Source organism: Myxocyprinus asiaticus, chromosome 14 (genome assembly GCF_019703515.2).
Source record: "Myxocyprinus asiaticus isolate MX2 ecotype Aquarium Trade chromosome 14, UBuf_Myxa_2, whole genome shotgun sequence".
NCBI classification, from domain to species: domain Eukaryota; kingdom Metazoa; phylum Chordata; class Actinopteri; order Cypriniformes; family Catostomidae; genus Myxocyprinus; species Myxocyprinus asiaticus.
Genome location: NC_059357.1, coordinates 7,618,247 through 7,640,196, shown reverse-complemented (window position 1 = coordinate 7,640,196; position 21,950 = coordinate 7,618,247). Strand labels below are relative to the sequence as shown.

The following is a 21,950-nucleotide window of genomic DNA, read 5'->3' as shown; positions in this document are numbered from 1 at the left end:
ATCAAAGGAGATTTTATCACCATTTCTCTTTTAAATCTAAAGTGGTATTTCCAGAAACTAAGAGATATGTGCATTATGGGATGTATTACATTTCGTATCACACTGTGGAGCATTATTTCTGATTCATACAATGCAATGGTGCATATTGCCCTTTTTATTAATGATTTGTTTTTAGACAAAAACACAGAAATGTCCATGTAAGAGGTGAGCTTTCTTGGAAATTGAGTGACATTAAGTCTTTTTATGTGAGTTCAATTAAAGGGATAGTTCACCCAAAAGTGACAATTCTGTCATTAATTACACACCCTCATGTCATTCCAAACCTGTATGACTTTCTTTCTTATGTCGATCACAAGAGGAGAAATGTATTTCTCCCATGCAGAAATTGAATGGTGACTGAAAAATTACAAACAGTGATTTATGTGTGATGTTAATATAGTAGCGCTGTAATAATGCTGACAGATAGAGAATTCTAAACAAATCGCATTTCATAAATAATCGCATTTCCATTCTATGTCATTGCCGCCATCTGTGGCCATGAAATGAAATGGGGAAAAAATCCAGAATTCTCTTTTTTTCTTTGCCCCTTACCACAATTTTCTGTTTCTGTCTTTATTTTATAAGCTCTCGGCACAGTATGTTAGTGAAGAACCTGCTTTTTTACACCCTTTTAGGTATCTAAATAACTCACAACTATCACATGCCACTCCTGGAAAAACCATAGAAATCACAGACAACTGAATACTGATTGTCTGTATAATACAGATGGTTAAAATAAAAAGTAGAAGGACCTTAGAGCAAGAGAACAAGACATAAATATTTAGAAGACATCATGAAGTTATGAAGCTAACAAAAGTACAGATGAACTTGTACAGATAAGCTGTGCTGGGTCTCCTTACAGGCCAGTAACAATGTTAATAGTGTAGAAGACCTGTTAAAATATACTCAGAGCACCTGGTTGCATTAAGTAGCACGGTGGTGCATTTGCTTTAAGTTTTGCCCATTGGATGGATTGGATAAGTTACTCTGTGTGTAAATGATTTTATTGCTGTATATTTCTATTCTGTTTTATCCTGTTCAATTCTATTCTATTTAATCCTTCCTGTTTTGTTCCATTCCATTCTATTATATTTTATCCTGTATATTATATTCTATTTTACTCTATTCTATTCTGTTCTATTGTTCTCTGTTCCATTCTATTCTATTCAATTACATCCTGTCCTGTTCTATTCTGTTCTATCATGTTCTAATACATTCTGTTTCATCCTCTCTTTTCTATTCTATTCTATCCTGTCCTGTTCATTGCATTCTGTTCTATTTTATTTTGTCCTGTTCTATTCTATTCAATTCATTCATGTTCTGTTCTATTCTATTTTATCCTTTCCTGTTCTGTTCCATTCCATTCTATTCTTTTATACTGTATCATGTCCTGTTCTATTCTATTCTATTTTATCCTGTCCTGTCCTGTTCTATTTTATTCTGTCCTGTCTTATTGTATTCTATTCTATTCCATTCCATTCTATTCTATTTTATCCTATCCTGTTCTATTCCATTCTATTTTATCCCATTCTATTCTAGTCTAGTCTATTCTATCATGTTCTATTCTACTGTATTTTATTCTATTTTATCCTGTCCTGTCCTGTCCTGTTCTATTTTATTCCGTCTTGTCCTGTCCTATTGTATTCTATTCTATTCTGTTCTATTCTGCCCTGTTCATTCCATTCTGTTCTATTTTATTGTCCTGTTCTGTTCTATTCTCTATTCTATTCTGTTGTTTTAGTCGATTCTATTTGATCATGTTCTGATTAATTATATTCTATATTATTGTGTCCTGTTCCATTCTATTGTGTTCTATCATGTTCTATTCTACTGAATTCTATTCTATTTTATCCTGTCCTGTTCTATTTTATTCTGTCCTGTCCTGTCCTATTGTATTGTATTCTACTCCATTCCATTATATTCTATTTATCCTATCCTGTTCTATTCTATTTTATCTCATTCTATTCTAGTCTATGCTATTCTATTCTATTCTATCATGTTCTGATTCATTCTATTCTATCTTATTTTGTCTGTTCCAATCTATTCTATCATGTCATACTTTATTCTATTTGATCCTGTTCTGTACTGTTCCAAACTATTTTATTCTGTGTTATCCTGTCAGTTCTATTCTATTGTATTCTGTCTTGTTCATTCCATTCTGTTCTATTTTATTATGTCCTGTTCTGTTCTATTCTCTATTCTATTCTCTTCTGTTTTAGTCAGTTCTATTTGATCATGTTCTGATTAATTATATTCTATATTATTGTGTCTTGTTCCATTCTATTGTGTTCTATCATGTTCTATTCTACTGTATTCTATTCTATTTTATCCTGTCCTGTTCTATTTTATTCTGTCCTGTTCTATTGTATTCTATTCTATTCTATTCCATTCCATTCTATTCTATTTTATCCTATCCTGTTCTATTCCATTCTATTTTATCCCATTCTATTCTAGTCTATTCTATTCTATTCTATCATGTTCTGATTCATTCTATTCTATCTTATTTTGTCTGTTCCAATCTATTCTGTTATATCATGTCATACTTTATTCTATTTGATCCTGTTCTGTACTGTTCCAAACTATTTTATTCTGTGTAATCCTGTCAATTCTATTCTATTCTATTCTATTCTATTCTGTCCTGTTCATTCCATTCTGTTCTATTTTATTATGTCCTATTCTGTTCTATTCTCTATTCTATTCTGTTCTGTTTTAGTCAATTCTATTTGATCATGTTCTGATTAATTATATTCTATATTATCGTGTCCTGTTCCATTCTATTGTGTTCTATCATGTTCTATTCTACTGTATTTGATTCTATTTAATCCTGTCCTGTCCTGTTTAGTTCCATTTTATTCTATTCTATTCATAAGTATTTGGTGACATCTTTTAATTTGTCATTAAAAGGTCTTATCTTCATATTCCTAATTATGGAAATTAGTTGTACATTTAATAAATGTAAATGTACAACTACATGACCTATTTTAACTATGTAAAAAATGTATTTCTTTTTTCTCTGTCTACATTTTGATGATGAAGATGGCTTTTTGTCCTTTGCAAGTTTAGCGAGAATTGTACAGTACAGTATGCATCAAAGCCAGATATATTCATCAAGATAACATTCCTATAATCCTGAGAATGTTGCACCTAATTTCCTACAAATACCTACCCTGGCCCTCCTCATTCCAGAAAAATAGAATGAAGAAACGTATGTGGGCAGAGAGACCTAGTTTTAGTTATGAGGAATTTGATCAAAGCAAAAAGATTTGAACCACTTTGAAACTAAACTAACCTGCCTTTTTAATAATATCACAGATGATCTCAGTTACAGATTCAACATTGGGTCTGGCTGTTCACCTCTGCATTGTTGCATGTAAAAGCACGCATGAAAACACAGTTGCTGTCAGTCATCTCTCATATCATGATGGTGCCCTCATTTGCCATTCATGGGAACAAACTTTTATTTTAACCGCAGGTCTACTGACACAAATTAACCTATTGCAAAGCAATGTTTACATATGCATGCCGTCCATCTGTCAAGTATGTTTAATATCTAGACAACGTTAATTTTTTTTATTTATTATTTTGCCATGTAATAATAGGATTGATATGTGACAATTGATTGACTTCATAAAATGGACCCTTGCTGACAGCTTGATGAAACAAGCTTACATAATAGGGTCATGCTTAAAACCTTTTGAATATAACAGAAAAATTATTTTTGGGGCAGTAAATCGGACAGGCCAAAAGAACAGCACCTTATTGTGGAATTAAAATCAAAGATGTTGATAAAACACGTATTATGTCAAAATTAAGAAAATGAGAAACATGATTCAGAAATAGTAAGAAGTTCTTTTGTGCTTGAGCAACATTCAAGATGTTCTATGTTTTATCTAGACACCCTAAATTCCTGCTCAAGTTTTCAACATAGATCGATGTATTTTCTTCCTTTACAAGAGGAAACTAACTTTTCATCTTGAGTTCACTCTCAACTTGCCAAAAATGTCAACAAAGCTGATGTAATCTTTCCTTCAATCTGATACAGACACCTGCCTTGTAACAACACGACGAGCCTTTCAGCAAATCTCTTCCTCAAGAATTTTTCCTTCCTACGGAATGGATATTGAAAGGCACTTTCAAACTCAGTTACACAACTGCGCACCCACCCATAAAACTGAATAATTAAGTACACTATCATATGGCCTATACAATGTTTTTGATATTTGTGGCTGAAAATGCAACTGAAATATATGCAATTTAGATGATAGACCCTACAATTAATTGTAAGAAACTTAAAGAAAATGTTATCAAATCAATGATCACAAGAATAATGATTATATGGATAGCGATGATGTATATGGAGATATGCAAACATCATACTTGACAGGTGCATGTTTCTTTGTTTTTTCTGGTTACTATAAATTAATCTACTAAAATAAGTTAGAGATATTGGGGCTTATTCATAAAACATGAGCAGAACAAATTTGTGTGTAAATGCATTCTTATGTAAACTGTCCCATTAAAATGAATGGCACAATTCACATAAGAATCATTTTACTAACGTTTTGCACACATTTTTTTTTTTTTTTTTTTTTCACCCTTGGTTCATGAATAAGGCCCATTGTGTGGAAAAGGCCCAGTCTTTTCACAATTACAAAACTGTCAATATTTTTGGTAGAAAAACAGATACATTTTTTTATTTTTTTATTAGAGTGTATGCACTTTGTTTAGTGATTTGATTGTATTTTAACAACCTTAACGAATACATTATAATGTGCATTGTATCAGGTCGATTTGTTAGTTCATAAGATTATTTTTGCTGATGTGAAATTGCAATATATTACTTGATGTGATTTATTTTTTCTCAAACTCCTAAGAGTAAGGATGACGATTAGTCAAATATGTTTATTTGCATTGTAATTATGAAACTAAACCAGGAGTTGATCAAAAGAGGGGAAGAATGAATGAAATAAAAGGTTGAAAATGTAAAACCTTCCTCATCAAGTCTTTTGAGATTTGTGCATCTACATAAGTGCATAATAACTTTCATAATAGAGTAACACTTATAATATCCCATACAGAAAACTGATCTATGACCATATGTGCAACACACATAAATATATGTTTATGGTTTTCACTAATATAAAAAGTTTCAAACTTCTACATATATTTCATAAATCTACAAAAATGGCCGTTTTATATATGCAGCAACATGTATTTTCCCAAATACTGGAATCTGAATATGCACATACTGTATACACTTTTAATACTAACAGTTATCTCAAATAACTAAAAAAAAAAAAAAAAAAAACAGTTTACTCAATTTAGGCTTAGGTTTTTACTATTCTTACTAGTTTTAGTTAAGTTACAGTTATTCTTTAAATCCTAAAGTTGTAATTAATTAAAAAAAAATTAAGTGATACTAAATAAACAGTACTTGAAATGTCACATTTCAAATATACAGGTTCTTTAAACTTGAGCTTTGAGTACTACTAACGTAAAATAATCAAGTACAAAATTGCAGCTGTGTGGAATACCCATAAGTCCTTGCGCTTGAATAAATTATGTATGTTTGGTCAAAACAAGGGAACTTGTGTAGAAAAATTATAATTGTTATTTTGAAATGTATATAATTTAAATTCTTATGACTATTGTTGTTGTTTTGTTGTAGCTGGTTGATAGTTGTGATTTGTGTGATGTCATCATTAGGGTGATTAGTGTTACCTCTGGTGAACTTGGAGCCTGTTATAAGACATTCTTCTTTACTCAATAATACTTTACAAAAGTGCAGATTTATGTGCACTAAGAAGTACAGAGTATATCCAATGTGCCATATGGCTAATCGAGATTTCCCTTATCATGTATAAGTTATGCTATAACTCAATTTAAATAATTAAATAAAAACAATGATACTTTGTCACAGATGAGTTAAGTTTACTTGCAACCAGTTAACATTACTTAAAAAAATAAGTTAATTTTACTTGAGCTAAACAAGTACGTTTACTTAGAAAAAGCATACAAACCAACTGCCTTGAAAAATCTAAGGTCAACTAATTCGATTTTACAGCGGAACTAAGTTTAATTGTATATATTTTCATATATGTGATTTCTGTAACTTTCATAAACATTTCATAGCCATTAACAGTAATTTATACACTGTCAAATCAAATTAGTTGGCCTTACTTAGATATTTCAAGGCAATTGGTTTGCATGCTTTTTTAAGTAAACACTTATTTGGCTCAAGTGAACTGAACTTTGTAGTTCAGTAACATTAAGTAGTTACAAGTAAACTTAACTCATCTGTGACAAAGTATCATTGTTTTTATTTAATTATTTAAATTGAGTTATAGCATAACTTATACATGATAAGGGAAATCTCGATTAGCCATATGGCACATTGGATATACTCTGTACTTCTTATTGCACATAAATCTGCACTTTTGTAAAGTATTATTGAGTAAAGAAGAATGTCTTATAACAGGCTCCAAGTTCACCAGAGGTAACACTAATCACCCTAATGATGACATCACACAAATCACAACTATCAACCAGCTACAACAAAACAACAACAATAGTCATAAGAATTTAAATTATATACATTTCAAAATAACAATTATAATTTTTCTACACAAGTTCCCTTGTTTTGACCAAACATACATAATTTATTCAAGCGCAAGGACTTATGGGTATTCCACACAGCAGCAATTTTGTACTTGATCATTTTGAGTTAGTAGTACTCAAAGCCATAGATTAAAGAACTTATATTTTTGAGTTATGATTCCAAAATGCACAGTTTCAAGTACTGTTTAATTAGGACCACTTAAATGTTTTATTAATGACAACTTTGAGGTTTAGAGAGTAATGGTAACTTAAACAAAACTAGTAAGCTAAGAATAGTAAAAAATTAAGCTTAAGTTTTGTAAAGTATTTTTTTACCATTTGAGATAACTATTAGTATTTACAGTGAAATAACCACAAATAATTAGTTATAGGAATGTCATGAAACTTTGATTCATTTGAAAATGCATAAAATCCTCTTCTGATCTAGGATTTTTTGTGAGTGACTCATTTATGCAAGTTGTTGCTTTTAAACTTTAAACAGCACTTCAAACTGAACTCACCGACGCATTCGTTCGCCTCTCTGGCCGTTGCGCGTTGCCACGGCCGGTCATAGTGGAACGGCTTACACCTGTCACACTCCGGTCCCGCCGTGTTGTGCTTGCACTCGCACACTAGGTTTCCTTCCCGATCTTTGACGCACTTTGACGCGTGTCCGTTACACTTACACCGACCACCGACCTGCAGGTCCGACACCGCGTAAAAATACGAGTCCCTGGCCAGCTCCGAGTCATCCTCATTCTCATCGCCGAACGTGTGCAGCCGGTTGAAGGTCACTTTGATATCGGTGGCCGTGACCCAGTCCTGGAGCACGGGGGAGTTGTCAAAGTCGTGCGCCGAGGGTCTGCCATCCAGGGTGCTGAAAGCAATGAGGCCACCTGTCAAAGGCTGCATGTCTGTGTGGGAATCCGTGCAAATCGCTTCCTGCTCGTTCTGCTTGGTGATTGCCGCCTTGTTTGGCTTGTTGAACATTTTCTTACACTGGGTTGAGTAGAACTGGAAGGGCACCCAGGTTTTGCCATAATCCATAGACTTGAAAATGCCCATGGATTCAGGGCGAGGCGAGCAGAACTGGAGACTCACATAGGTCACCTCGAATTTTTTGCCGAGGGACAGCGTCAGGGTCAGGTTTTGCGGATATTGCACGTAGTTTTCCGACTGCCAGCAGGTGAGGTTGTGCGGGTTGTTGAGGTCTGTCAGATACGCGGGTGGATGCGACTTCTTGGGGTCCGACGCGTCGCAGATGTTGCAATCTCTGGATCTTTCCTCGCCCTTCTCGGTCACCACGCAGTACCGGGACGCGGGGCTGCCGCAGGTGCTGGAGACGCGCACGTCCTTTCCGAACGCGGAGTTCACGAAGTCGGGGATGCAGCGTCTCGGGTTGCCGTTCTCGTCGTAACACGGGTCCGGAGGGGAGGACTGAGCCGCAAACATACTCATCCCGTATCCACCACGGGCGCCGTCCACCATCCCGGTGATGGACACCATGGAGAGCCAAGTTACCCAAATCCTTATCATTGCAACCGGCGCTCTTCAGCGTCCCTGGAGGAAAACAAACACATGTTTTAAGTGCATTTGAAACCTGACGAACTTTGCAATGCAAACAGGCATGCACGATAATTAATCATGGATTTTCCAATAGTGCATTATGCGTTTTAGTGAAACTGCTCTAATGTGTTAAATGCATATATTTATCTATTATGTAGGCCTACGTAATCATATGCGACTTATCCTCTAAGGACGTACAGAAGAAGAAAATATCCACATAATACACTATACCTCAGAGAAACTGCTTCACCCGTCTTTACAAAGAAAATACAGGGTGCTCTCTCTCTCTCTCTCTCTCTCTCTCTCTCTCTCTCTCTCTCTCTCTCTCTCTCTCTCTCTCTCTCTCTCTTTTCACCCGGATATGTTGTAATCTATTTCTAACTTTTTTTCGTTCTGAACACAACCGACATGAAACTAAAAAAAAAACAACCTGCAATTACTTTCCAAGTGTCCCTTTCTTTCTGTGCCTAACTCATTCACACCTCTGCCTCCCTGTGACTGAGTGTCGCAGCTCAGCCCTTCTTTCTCTCTTGCTCTCTCTGCTGCTCTCCCTGTGTTGAAAAGGAAAGGGGTTCAGTCATTTACCATTCTCTGTGCGCATGCATGAGTAAAGTACTTTATTTCCCTGTGTACACGGTGGAGATCTCATTGTACAATACACATAAATGATGGATGGATGGATGATACTTTTGCATTTTGACTTGTAAACAGTTGTGCATGGCATATTGAGTTAAAGCCTCCAATTTATCTTCTTCCATTATAAAGGTGCATTAAATTCCAAATGCAGTCTTGAATACGCAAACCCACTCTTGGCCACCCACCGTGTTCTGTTCACGCTTGTTGAGTTCAGATCCCTCACAGCGGCTCACAATAAAGAAACAGTGACACCGTGTGCTAGATTAGAGAATAGTCTGGTAATTCTGCTCTTAAATGCACAATTAATGTGGTTTAGACCTAATTAGCTTTCCTGATGTGCACACATTGAAGATGGGAAATAAGATTAATTTAGTAACATCAGACTAATATGAGTAGCTGATTAGTGAAATCTATAACTTTCAATAAGTCAGAGACTATTTAGCAGAGAAGGGCCACTTATATTAAAATGAAGTGGAGAAATTGGATGTAGAAAGGAAGTCCCGCCTTACAGGTAAAAGAGCCGAACGCTTTTTAGACACGTATGTCAATCAACTCGAGGACGCGCATGCGCGTTAGCTATACAAGTCGGGATATTTATGTTTTAGTTTTTTAGCGTAATGTGAGATAAAGAAGCACAATTTATGATACCAGTGTAGTCAGATTTTTACTGCTGATTTAAAATATGTTATTTGATCGTAATCTTGACCATTGTTCCCCCATTCAAGTAGATAGGAGCTGCACTGTCATGACTGGAAATAGCTTCCCCGGAGCGTTTCAAAGATGGCCGACAGTGGACTGACTTGCTAGATTGAATTGTTTCAAACTAGATTGGTGAAATCTAATGAAGGTGCCCTAAAATGATGTTTCGGTGTTATACTTCAACAGCAAAATATGAAAAGAATATTTCGGGTTGAATACAAGTTCATTCAATAGCTTAATGTAGATGGAGACGGACCCTTTTCGCCCATCCTGGTTGGAGAGCGGAAGTAGACGCGCATAACAGGATAAACCTGAGTGGCGGTGAATGGGGGGCCGCAGCAAATTACACTTTTGCTTACCCGTTTGCTCCAACAGCAAAATAAAAAATAAAAAAACCCCAATGATCACACTTTCACAGCTTTGCAAAAGAAGATAAAAATATACAGTGCAGGATGACATCAGTGAGAGGACAGAAATGGACCAAACTTTACAATTGGAAATATACAAAAGTTTGCTACATTTACGTTGTTAAAGAAGGCGGAAACGCGTCATAACAGGTCTGTGAAAAGGGTCCATTAGGCTACAAAAACAAACAAAATAATCAACTGGTCCATCCTTTTCTTAAAAAAAAAAAAAAGAAAAGAAAGTAAGAAAAAGAAGAAGCAAAAACTGGGTTACAGTGAGGCACTTTCAATGAATGTGAATGGGGCCAACCTGTAAACAATGAAACACTTATTGTTTAAAAAGTATAGCCACAAGACGTAAACAATATGTGTGTTACAATGATTTCAGTATGATAAAATCGCTTGCTAACCTTTTCTGTTTAAAGTTTTAGCCAATTTTACAACTTCATTACCATGACGATGTAACAACGTAAACCCTAAAACACTAAAACGAGCATAAAAGCGACGATTTAAACAATTTTACAGCTCAAATACTACACAAGTTTTGACAGAAGAATGAATGTAAGTGCTTTTATAAAATTATAATCTTCACTTTTCTGCCTTTTAACCCTCAAAATTTGGCCCCATTCACTTCCACTGTAAGTGCCTCACTTGTAACCTCAATTTCTGCTTTTTTCAAAGAAAAGCAGTGAGTTCAGTTCACTTCAAAACATTTCTTTCAAGCATGTCTCGATAGTCTTTGCAGAATGAACCAAATTCTGACCTCTGAGAACATATCTTGCCACTTTTGAAGTATTTCTGCTTATTCCAAATATTTTTACTTTTCAACTTGAGACTTGACTGATCTGTTTTCTAGCATTACTTTTTGACCTGATTTTTAAACACCAAGAATACGCTTTCAATCTTTCTAACCATCATTTTTTACGTTGTTCTGGGGTCTCAAAAATAGCCTGGGTGATAAAGACACTATTTTGATGTGATACAGAATTAAACTGCATTTTTGTTTTAAACCATGCTTTCTACGGGAAATTCATTAATGATTATACCTCAAAGTAGTTCACACTTTTCAGTGTTTTTAAAACGGATTAAACACATCATCATTCTCATATGCAGATCCAATTTTAACACTCATGTGCCATGGGTTACATGTACATCTCAATGGTGTGGTTTAACAATATCAGATTTTTCCTTTAGTTTTGCTCATAATATCTCAAAGGTATCTTTGAATTTACACTACGTGGTCACATAACTGAAGTGAAGAAATACAGAACTCAAGCTGGTCAGTTTAAAACCACTAAATGTGTGTGCATGCAAGTGTGCGTCAGGGATCTTATTTCCTCTTTATCATTATGATAGGTAAAGGTCATTGTATGACTTCTGGTTTTATCTATTTGATAGCTCTGCCTACACAAAGCTGAAGTTATTTTTAACGTACCGCAGACAAGTTTTTCTAGTTCCCCTGTGCAATGCATGAACTTCAAGAGCAAGGGCTGGTATCATTGCTGTCAATTTAAACATGCATCATTTGTGCACAGAAATATAAGAAAACAAGGAAGTAATTAAGATGGTAGATGGGATCCCATAAAAGCTCATCAGCTTGTCTTGGGTGAAGTATTTAGATACAGAGTCTCGACATAAAACCCATCAGTAAAGTTTTGTGACTACAAAGCAATGTTGTGGTATATGAATAGGAAGTAAACTTTTTTCTCACTTGCAAAAATAGCTGTGTACAATATATATTCTTTTATGTCCATCTGACTGAGGGGGTGGAGGTTCCTAACCTTAGAAAGCATATATGATTTTTTTGGACTGCCAATAAAACCGAAATGCATGTGAATTGTATATAATTTTTATAGCACATAGGCTTTATGCATATACAGTATGTGTTTTAAAGTTATACCTTTTAAATTTTAATATTATCATGGAGATGTAATGAAGAAGAATATGTCCATTCATGTTTGAGAAAACACATGCGACCCTCATAGGTAACCTATCTGGGGAACTATTCAAAAGTAGGCTATCGCATGACACGTATCACGTCACATCTCGCGCGGACAGTTTCGTTTTATTTGTGGGAGTGCTCGAGCATCTTGCGTCGCGCTACAAGCGGTAAATTGGGCGTGACTTAGACGGCGTGGGCGGGGCTACATATGCGTTGCGTTCATCTTTGACAAATTTAAAGTGTGAATGAACTGACCCCCGCCTGGTCTGCACCGGACTAAATAGTAAAGAAAAGGTAAATCAACATATAATGCACCTTCACAGTAGATTTTATTTTAATCTCATGGCAAAAAAGTCTGGGTATGATTTTATCTATGTTGTAAGTCTTATCTGAAGTTCTTACATTTTTTTTTATTTGCGCAGAAACATCTGATTACATCTACTTTTTAATTATTTAAATAAAAAGTATAAGGTTTAAGGTCGAAAGTAAGTCGTCTAAGCAATGCGCAAATGTATTATTTATTGATTTTATTTGGCCTCTGCTCTGTCAAGATGTTTGCAAATGATGTCACTGTAATAAATCTGATTAATAAGTAGGATATCTGGCTGATTATCGCAGTGATTAATCATTCAAAATGTAAGCTATTATTAATAAATAATATTTAATAATAATATTACATATATATTATGCTAATATCTTTATAATAAATAAAGCCTACAATTGATGACCTATATGTTATATGAAATATTTATATTAAATATCATTATTATGAGCTATAATAATATTAAATATAAAGTGTACTATGCTAATATACAATATTTATATTAAATAAAACATAATGACCTATTATTATATGAAAACAATATTTATCACAATAATTTCAGCACTTGTTCAAATAAATCCGGATATAATAAAGTATGTTTAATTTAATATTAATCGCTTACATAATATAAAATATGTATTATGCTAATATATTTATTTTAAATGTAATAATGGTGACCTATTTGATATTAATATTAGATATAAATTATGTATTACGCTAATATATTTATATTAAATAAAAAAACGAATGGCCTATTTATTATATCAAAAAAATATGTATCACAATTCTTTTTAAACACTTGTGCAGAGAAAGTCAGGAAAATTAGTGCATCTATGACTGGGTATATCAAATATCAAATTGAATCAGCCCTTAACACTGGATTATGTAGAGCCAGTCAGCTCAGTCAAAAGCAGAGTAGGCAGATAACATAGGAATATGTCATCCATTTATAGCTAATAAAGTAAAGAATATAAATTAAATAGGTTCGGATGTTTAAAAATCCCCATGTGGGTTGTTATTTAACCTGTCATTGTTCTCAGTTCTCTTTCTGTAAGGACTGAACAGTGAGACAAAAAGTTGATCATATCCTTTTTTGGGCAGATGAATGTTTGAATGTGCTATAGGATATAGACTGAGGTGAAACTATTGGAACTCATATTTGCATATCACTTAAACCCTCAGAATTACACTGTTATCTTGTAATCATGTTTTTCATTTTGTGAAAGAACTTCTCCTCAAATTATATTGTTGCCAATTGAAACTCTGAACATTTTTAAATCCCGATAGACCTGACAATCATATCTTTGAATGCCTCTCGCAGTGGTTGGCTAAAGTATGATCAGACCTCAAGTTTTCTCTATTATGTTGAAACAGTAGGGCTTCATGTCTACAGTTGTTGTGTTGACTTCTAAGGTATTAGGAGTAATACAGTATCTCCTACTGTCAGCTGTACTTTTCTAGCACCTTTTTCTTTGTCTTGATGATGTTGTCTTTTAATACATCTGAATAGAATCATTGAAACTGAGTTGAAATAAATCACCTTTAAAAGATGTCAACGTATATGAATTTATTTCATTACAAACCACTGAAATTGCAAGTTGTCACAATGCTGCAATTTGTTTATCCACACTTCTGAGAGCAAATCCATATTTGCATATCAAACTTTATATCAAACTGGAGGTGGGGTGAGACTTTGGGTGTGTAAAATGTCTAAAGGTGTGATGTCCAGTTATAATGGCACAGTATAGTTGATAGCAGGGTGTTGAGTTTGTGAGTGATACACGTAAGCAAGCTGTACTCTTTAAGTCTGCACAGGGGCCATTCAAGTCTGTCTGATCTGCACTAAGGTGAAAGGTGAAAAAATTAGAGTCTAAAAATATCCACCTAGCTTCATTTAGCCACACATTTAGAGTGCAGGAAATCAAGTGGGTCACATCTTCATGCTGTCTGTGTGAGTGTGTGGAAGAAAGCGAGCATTTGTGAGTCTGTTAGGCAGTGAAGGCCCTGGTTCTTCCTTTTTAACAGGTTGGCGCTCAACATTTCCAGAAACAGACGATTTGACGGAGGAAAAGACACTTTCTGCTTGAGTATTTGGACTATCAGAATTTCACCGTTCCTCATAGGAACAGTTTTTTGTAAAGAAGGTAGGCTTGTCTGATTAATATTGATTTTGTATGGCTTAATCTAAATGAAGTACATCTAGGGAGGCATAAAGCAGCAGTATTTGTTTCTTGGCTAATTTTGGCAGTATTATTATTACAATATGAATCATAAAGAGCTTTATTGGCCTAATGTGCTCAGAAAAACAATAGCTAGATACAGAATTACAAGAATAACGCATTTAGAGAATAATACAAACAGTATATGTACAGAGAGTTGTTGTATACATAATGTACAACAAAAAATTAGCACATACAGAGAGGTATGGGTCTGTTTATGTGGTATAAATATAACAATTTTGTTTTATATTTTTATTAAATAAAATGAGAAATTGTGAATTTGTTTATTGCACATATTGGGTTTGTACAGGTAGTATGCATAAATATGTATGACAAGGTTGTTTAGTGTATCTGTTTGCTTCATTTTGTTTTGTTAAATATGTTTTTATGTCTTGCATATGATTTATGAGAAATAACAGCATTTCTGTTGCAACCTGAAAGCCCCTGAGGTTGTCACCCCCCTGAAATATGTTTCCTGTGCCGAGAACTGCAGTGTCTTTTTAAGCATTTGTTTTCTGCTTTCGAAATTCACAAACTATAATCACAATACAGGAAACTGGCATGAAAAGTAGAAAATCGATCTTTTAGTGAAATGCATTTTAAATGTGCATTTTGTGTCCAGTGTTTATTCTGATGTATTGCAGGTGTCTCTGTGTGTATGTTCTATGAAAAGTAAGTGTTTTCTTTTTGTCTTTGCAGACATGAAGGATCTTTCTAACTGACTCATCCATGTCAAGTATATAGGATATATCTCTCTGTGAACTGCGAACTCCACCATGGAAGAAACATGTACTATAAAAATACTCTTTTCTAACTTGTGCTAACATTGAATATTAAATTGTATTTCATACATTGTTATTTACAGTATGCTGCAAGATCTGCATTTTGTCCTGCATTCTGGCTTTCAGCATTTTGGTAGTTTAATTGGCCTCCCATTGTATACAGTATTTTTTGATTTATAGTCTAAAATGATAGATACAACTTTTATTATGTAAACATTTAAACATGCAAGCACAAATATATATATACCACAACATTAAAAACCCCTGCCTAATATTGTGTAGGTCCCCCTCGTGCCACAAAAACAGCACTAACCCGTATCTCAGAACACAACTGTACAGAGCGGTTATCTGAGTTACCGTATTTGTTCGATACAGTCTGGCCATTTTCTGTTGACCTCTCACATCAACAAGACATTTCCATCCACAGAACTGCTGCTCACTGGATGTTTGTTTTTATTTTTGGCACCATTCTGTGTAAATTCTAGAGACTGTTGTGTATGAAAATCCCAGGAGATCAGCAGTTACAGAAGTACTCAAACCAGTCCATCTGGAACCAACAATCATCCATGCGATTATCTAATCAGCCAATCGTGTGGCAGCAGTGCAGTGCATAAAATCATACAGATATGGGTCAGGAGCTTCAGTTAATGTTTACATCAACCATCAGAATGGGGAAAAAATGTGATCTCGGTGATTTGGAGCACGGCATGATTGTTGGTGCCAGATGGGCTGGTTTGAATATTTCTGTAACTGCTGATCTCCTGGGATTTTCACACACAACAGTCTCTAGAGTTTACTCAGAATGGTGCCAAAAACAAAAAACATCCAGTGAGCGGCAGTTCTGCGGACGGAAATGCCTTGTTGATGAGAGAGGTCAACAGAGAATGGCCAGACAGGTTCAAACTGACAAAGTCTACGGTAACTCAGATAACTGATCTGTACAATTGCGGTAAGAAGAATATCATCTCAGAATGTTATTCTAAGATGCAGGTTGCCGCTGTTTTGGTGGCACGAGGGGGACCCTATATATATATATATATATATATATATATATATATATATATATATATATATATATATATATATAGATATATATACAGTGGTGTGAAAAAGTGTTTGCCCCCTTCCTGATTTCTTATTTTTTTGCATGTTTGTCACACTTAAATGTTTCAGATCATCAAACAAGTTTAAATATTAGTCAAAGATAACACAAGTAAACACAAAATGCAGTTTTTAAATGAAGGTTGTTATTATTAAGGGGAAACAAAATCCAAACCTACATTGCCCTGTGTGAAAAAGTGTTTGCCTCACCTGTTAAAACATAAATTAACTGTGGTTTATCACACCTGAGTTCAATTTCTCTAGCCACACCCAGGCCTGATAACTGCCACACCTGTTCTCAATCAAGAAATCACTTAAATAGGACCTGCCTAACAAAGTGAAGTAGACCAAAAGATCTTCAAAAGCTAGACATCATGCCGAGATCCAAAGAAATTCAGGAACAAATGAGAAAGAAAGTAATTGAGATCTATCAGTCTGGAAAAGGTTATAAAGTCATTTCTAAAGCTTTGGGACTCCAGAGAACCACAGTGAGAGCCATTATCCACAAATGGCGAAAACATGGAACAGTAGTGAACCTTCCCAGGAGTGGCTGGCCAACCAAAATTACCCCAAGAGCGCAGCGACAACTCATCCAAGAGGTCACAAAAGACCCCACAACAACATCCAAAGAACTGCAGGCCTCACTTGCCTCAGTTAAGGTCAGTGTTCATGACTCCACCATAAGAAAGAGACTGGGCAAAAATGGCCTGCATGGCAGAGTTCCAAGACGAAAACCACTGCTGAGCAAAAAGAACATTAAGGCTCGTCTCATTTTTGCCAGAAAACATCTTGATGATCCCCAAGACTTTTGGGAAAATACTCTGTGGACTGACGAGACAAAAGTTGAACTTTTTGGAAGGTGTGTGTCCCATTACATCTGGCGTAAAAGTAACACCGCATTTCAGAAAAAGAACATCATACCAACAGTAAAATATGGTGGTGGTAGTGTGATGGTCTGGGGCTGTTTTGCTGCTTCAGGACCTGGAAGACTTGCTGTGATAAATGGAACCATGAATTCTGCTGTCTACCAAAAACTCCTGAAGGAGAATGTCCGGCCATCTGTTCGTGACCTCAAGCTGAAGCGAACTTGGGTTCTGCAGCAGGACAATGATCCAAAACGCACCAGCAAGTCCACCTCTGAATGGCTGAAGAAAAGCAAAATGAAGACTTTGGAGTGGCCTAGTCAAAGTCCTGACCTGAATCCTATTGAGATGCTGTGGCATGACCTTAAAAAGGCAGTTCATGCTCAAAAAACCCTCCAATGTGGCTGAATTACAACAGTTCTGCAAAGATGAGTGGGCCAAAATTCCTCCACAGCGCTGTAAAAGACTCAGTGCAAGTTATCGCAAACGCTTGATTGCAGTTGTTGCTGCTAAGGGTGGCCCAACCAGTTATTAGGTTTAGGGGGCAATCACTTTTTCACACAGGGCCATGTAGGTTTGGATTTTGTTTTCCCTTAGTAATAACAACCTTCATTTAAAAACTGCATTTTGTGTTTACTTGTGTTATCTTTGACTAATATTTAAACTTGTTTGATGATCTGAAACATTTAAGTGTGACAAACATGCAAAAAAATAAGAAATCAGGAAGGGGGCAAACACTTTTTCACACCACACACACAGTAGTTTATTTGCACTTCTGGAAAAAAGTTGAAAGGTGATTAAGATCTATCAAAACTTTGAATTTTAACCTACCATCTGTATGTTGGGAAAAAAGTTTGTGGACATGTTATTTGTCTGAGCTATAAAGTGCTTATTTTCAGTGCTTTCTCTAAAAAATCCACTCGTCACATTTACAGTGGTTTTATATACTATATATAAAGTTATGACAATTTTTGCACTGGTGGGGCCTGTTGTCATGACTAGCAGTCAATAGAAAGGTTTTTGTTTTTTGTTTTTTCAACACAAAAATCTGAAATTGAGCCAGAAAAGAAAATCACTGAGCCAGTGTGTTATGGCGTGTTGCAGGCCAGGTTTGGTGGGCCGCTCTGGGCCAGAAAGTCCAGGGCCACTTTTTAGTCCCATCTGCCCCTGGTCCAGTATTATTATTATTATTATTATTTTTTTTTTTTTGCAATAGCTGTTGGCCACAATTGGGGCATGTTATCACAAAATAGCACTATAGTATGTTACTAAATACAGAATTATGCTTTTTTCACTACTAGTCTAAAACTGCTAATTCAGAGAGTGTGTGAACTGTTTTGCAGTTGGTGGTGTCTCCTCAATTGTGGAGTCTAGTCTCTACCACAATGTCCACACCATCCTCAGAGAACTGGACTGTGAACCTCAGGCTGGATCAGCCTGCAATAAAGGTACTTGTGTTATGAAATTACCTGGCTTTAAACAAAGATTTATTCCAACAATCTATACAAAACTCAACTAAAGATAGATACATCACGATGGCGTCGCGGATGGCTGCTTTGGTGGAGCATGCCTATTGTTTTGTTGTTTTTGTTTGTTTGTCCTGTGTTTAGTAATCTTTTTCAAGTCAGTTTTACCAGAGACAAACTGCTGAACATTCGACAGCATATACCAGACAATCTTTTCCCGGTTTTCGAATATTCCGACATTTTGCTGGACATTTTAGTTGGAGGCGCGGCTCTGCTGTACAAGAGACGCAGGTGAGGAAGACGAGCCGGTGCGCTGGTCAAACTCTGTCAGCACGGATTTCGAACAGCGCTGCCAAGTATTCACTTTGCGAATCTCCTCACTATTCCTAACAAAACGGACGAAGTACATCTCACTGCACAAACAAGGACTTTTCAACCTCTGCTGCCTTGTGCTTCACAGAAACCTGGCTGAGTGAAGCCATTCCGGACAGCCCATTACATCTGCCAGGCTTCCAGCTGTTCAGAGCAGATCGCATCGTGGAGTTAACGGGAAAACGAGAGGCGGTGGAACACGCTTTTACATCAGTGAAAGTTGGTGTACAGATGTAACAACGTTAAAGAGGATGTGCTGTCCTAATTTGGAAGCGCTCTTTATTAACTGTAAGCCTTTCTACTCGCCGCGGGAGTTTTCCTCGTTTATTCTGGTGAGTGTTTATATCGCGCCAAATGCGTGTGTGAACACAGTGCTGCAACAGCTGGCTGATCAAATCACAGACATGGAACAACAATACCCAGACTCAGTTATAATTATTCTTGGGGATTTTAACAAAGCAAATCTCACACATGAACTGCCCAAATACAAACAGCACATTACATGCCCCACCCGAGACAGAAATATACTGGATCATTGATACACAACAATAAAGGATGCATATCGCTCAACCAAGCCAGTAGTAAGGACTGTAAAGATATGGACCAATGAAGCAGAGCTGGAACTACAAGCCTGCTTCAATTGCACGGATTGGAGTGTTTTTGAGGCTGCAGCCACAGACCTGGACGAGCTCACAGATACTGTTACATCATACATCAATTTCTGTGAGGATATGTGCATTCCTACTAGGACTTATTTAAAGTTCAACAACGACAAACCGTGGTTTACAGCAGAGCTCAGGCAGCTTCGTCAGGCCAAAGAGGATGCTTACAAGGGTGGGAATAATGTCTTGTACAATCAGGCCAGGAACACACTGAACAGGGAAATCAGAGTGGCTAAAAGAAGATACTCTGAGAAGCTGAAAAACAAGTTTTCAGCTAACAACCCTGCATCAGTGTGGAATGGCATGAAACAATTAACGAATTACAGGACTCCTACCCACAACTCTGTAGGGAACCAACAACTGGCTGACGACCTGAATGTGTTCTACTGCAGATTTGATGTGTGCTCTCCCCACTACTCTTCTCCCTCTACACCAATGACAGCATCGCCAAGGACCCCTCTGTCAAGCTCCTGAAGTTTGCAGATGACACCACTGTCATCGGCCTCATCCGAGATGACGATGAGTCTGCATACAGAAGGAAGGTTGAACAGCGGGCTGTCTGGTGCAGTCAAAACAACCTTGAGCTGAACACGCTCAAAACGGTGGAGATGATTGTGGACTTTAGGAGGAACACCCCAACTCTGACCCCCCTCACCATTCTAAACAGCACTGTGGCAGCAGTGGAGTCATTCAGGTTCCTGGGCACTACCATCTCACAGGACCTGAGACACACATTGACTCCATTGTGAAAAAGGATCAGCAGAGGTTGTACGTCCTTCGCCAGCTAAGGAAGTTCAACCTGCCACAGGCACTGCTGATACAGTTCTACTCAGCAGTCATTGAGTCTGTCCTCTGCACTTCAGTAACTGTCTGGTTTGGTTCAGCTACGAAATCAGACATCAGAAGACTACAAAGGACAGTTCGGACTGCTGAGAAGATTATTGGTTGCCCCCTGCCACCCCTTCAAGAACTATACACTTCCAGAGTGAGGGAAAAGGCTGGAAAAATCACTCTGGACCCCACTCACCCTGCCCATTACCTTTTTGAACTGTTGCCTTCTGGCCGATGCTTCAGAGCTCTGAGCACCAGAACCGTCAGGCACAGGAACAGTTTTTTCCCTCAGGCTATCCATCTCATGAACAGTTAAATTGCCCCATTGAGCAATAACTATGTGCAATACACAGTTTAGTCTTTTTTATATTGATCCAACACATCCAACCTCTTCTGCCATTTCATTCCTCTGGAAAAAACAAAACAAAAACATTTGCATTGTACATAACAGATAACAGATTTGTATTAGATTGCACTACGTATGTGTGTATGTATGTATGTGTGTGTCTGTGTGTATATGTACGTATGTGTATAACTATTTTTTATTTTGTATTATTATCTATGTCTTGCTGCTGTTTTTGTACTGTTTTTGTATTGTTGTACACTGGAAGCTCTTGTCACCAAGACAAATTCCTTGTATGTGTAAGCATACTTGGCAATAAAGCTCATTCTGATTCTGATTCTAAAGCAACACAATTCTAGAACATTGCGTTTTGTCCAATTATAAAAGTTATAGTTAATTAAAAGTTATATATAATTATATAAGTATAGTTCCGGTCCTGGATGCTGATTGGTCAACAGCCGTGCTTTATTCATGATAAAGCAAAGGTTCTTACCTCTTCATGGAACTTCTATTTGTATCACTCCACAGCACACATAGCTGACAGTCATTCTTGTTGCCTAGCAACATTCTGTTTACTGTTTACTGCCTGGTACTATATTTTCTGGCGAAAGGATACATTTATTGATATTACTTACAAATTATAAAATTTTTATGAACAATTGTGTCCTTAATTTTTTTATTATGTGGTGACCGTTTTATAAAAGCAATAAGGCACTTCTTCTGCTTCACGTTGTGCCTAACAACGCCCTTCAGCCGTGACTGTATACACAATGTAGTATTTAAAAAGAGAGTGAGTTTTGGGGTTTACCACTGTGGTGAAGATTGGCACTTGTGCTTAGTTTGAGGATGGATGTGCACTTTATTTGAGTGCTGTTTAGCTCAATAAGCATTTGCAATTAAAATGACAGTGCAACAGTTTCACTGTCCTTACATCTGCTCATCTGGCTAATCTACTAATACAAATAAGTGCTAAGTTCTAATATACTAATGATTTATAAAATAAATTGAGTTGGACCAACATAAGAAAATTTATTAAATTAAACATTAGTAAATTAAGTTTGGCTAACCTAATAAAGTTGAGTTAAAACTGCTATAGTACATAGATT

At 36.3% G+C, this 21,950-nt stretch overlaps 2 protein-coding genes across 3 annotated transcripts in view; one reads left to right on the top strand and one right to left on the bottom strand.

The window, feature by feature from the left end:
- LOC127452064 (netrin-1-like) overlaps positions 1-8,853 on the bottom strand; it is a 65,464-nt gene extending 56,611 nt beyond the window's left edge. For both annotated transcript variants that reach the window (XM_051717232.1, XM_051717233.1), the window contains exons 1-2: positions 8,434-8,853; positions 7,158-8,196 (exon numbers count right to left, since the gene is read on the bottom strand). In XM_051717232.1, coding sequence (XP_051573192.1) covers positions 7,158-8,172 — 1,015 coding nt within the window. In that variant the 5' untranslated portion in view covers positions 8,173-8,196; positions 8,434-8,853. The remainder of the gene's footprint in view (positions 1-7,157; positions 8,197-8,433) is intronic.
- Positions 8,854-12,130: 3,277 nt separating this feature from the next.
- LOC127452061 (phosphoinositide 3-kinase regulatory subunit 6-like) overlaps positions 12,131-21,950 on the top strand; it is a 30,427-nt gene continuing 20,607 nt past the window's right edge. Inside the window, exons 1-4 of the mRNA XM_051717225.1 lie at positions 12,131-12,177; positions 14,231-14,349; positions 15,124-15,213; positions 18,514-18,618. Of these exons, the coding sequence (XP_051573185.1) occupies positions 15,201-15,213; positions 18,514-18,618 (118 nt within the window). The 5' untranslated portion in view covers positions 12,131-12,177; positions 14,231-14,349; positions 15,124-15,200. The remainder of the gene's footprint in view (positions 12,178-14,230; positions 14,350-15,123; positions 15,214-18,513; positions 18,619-21,950) is intronic.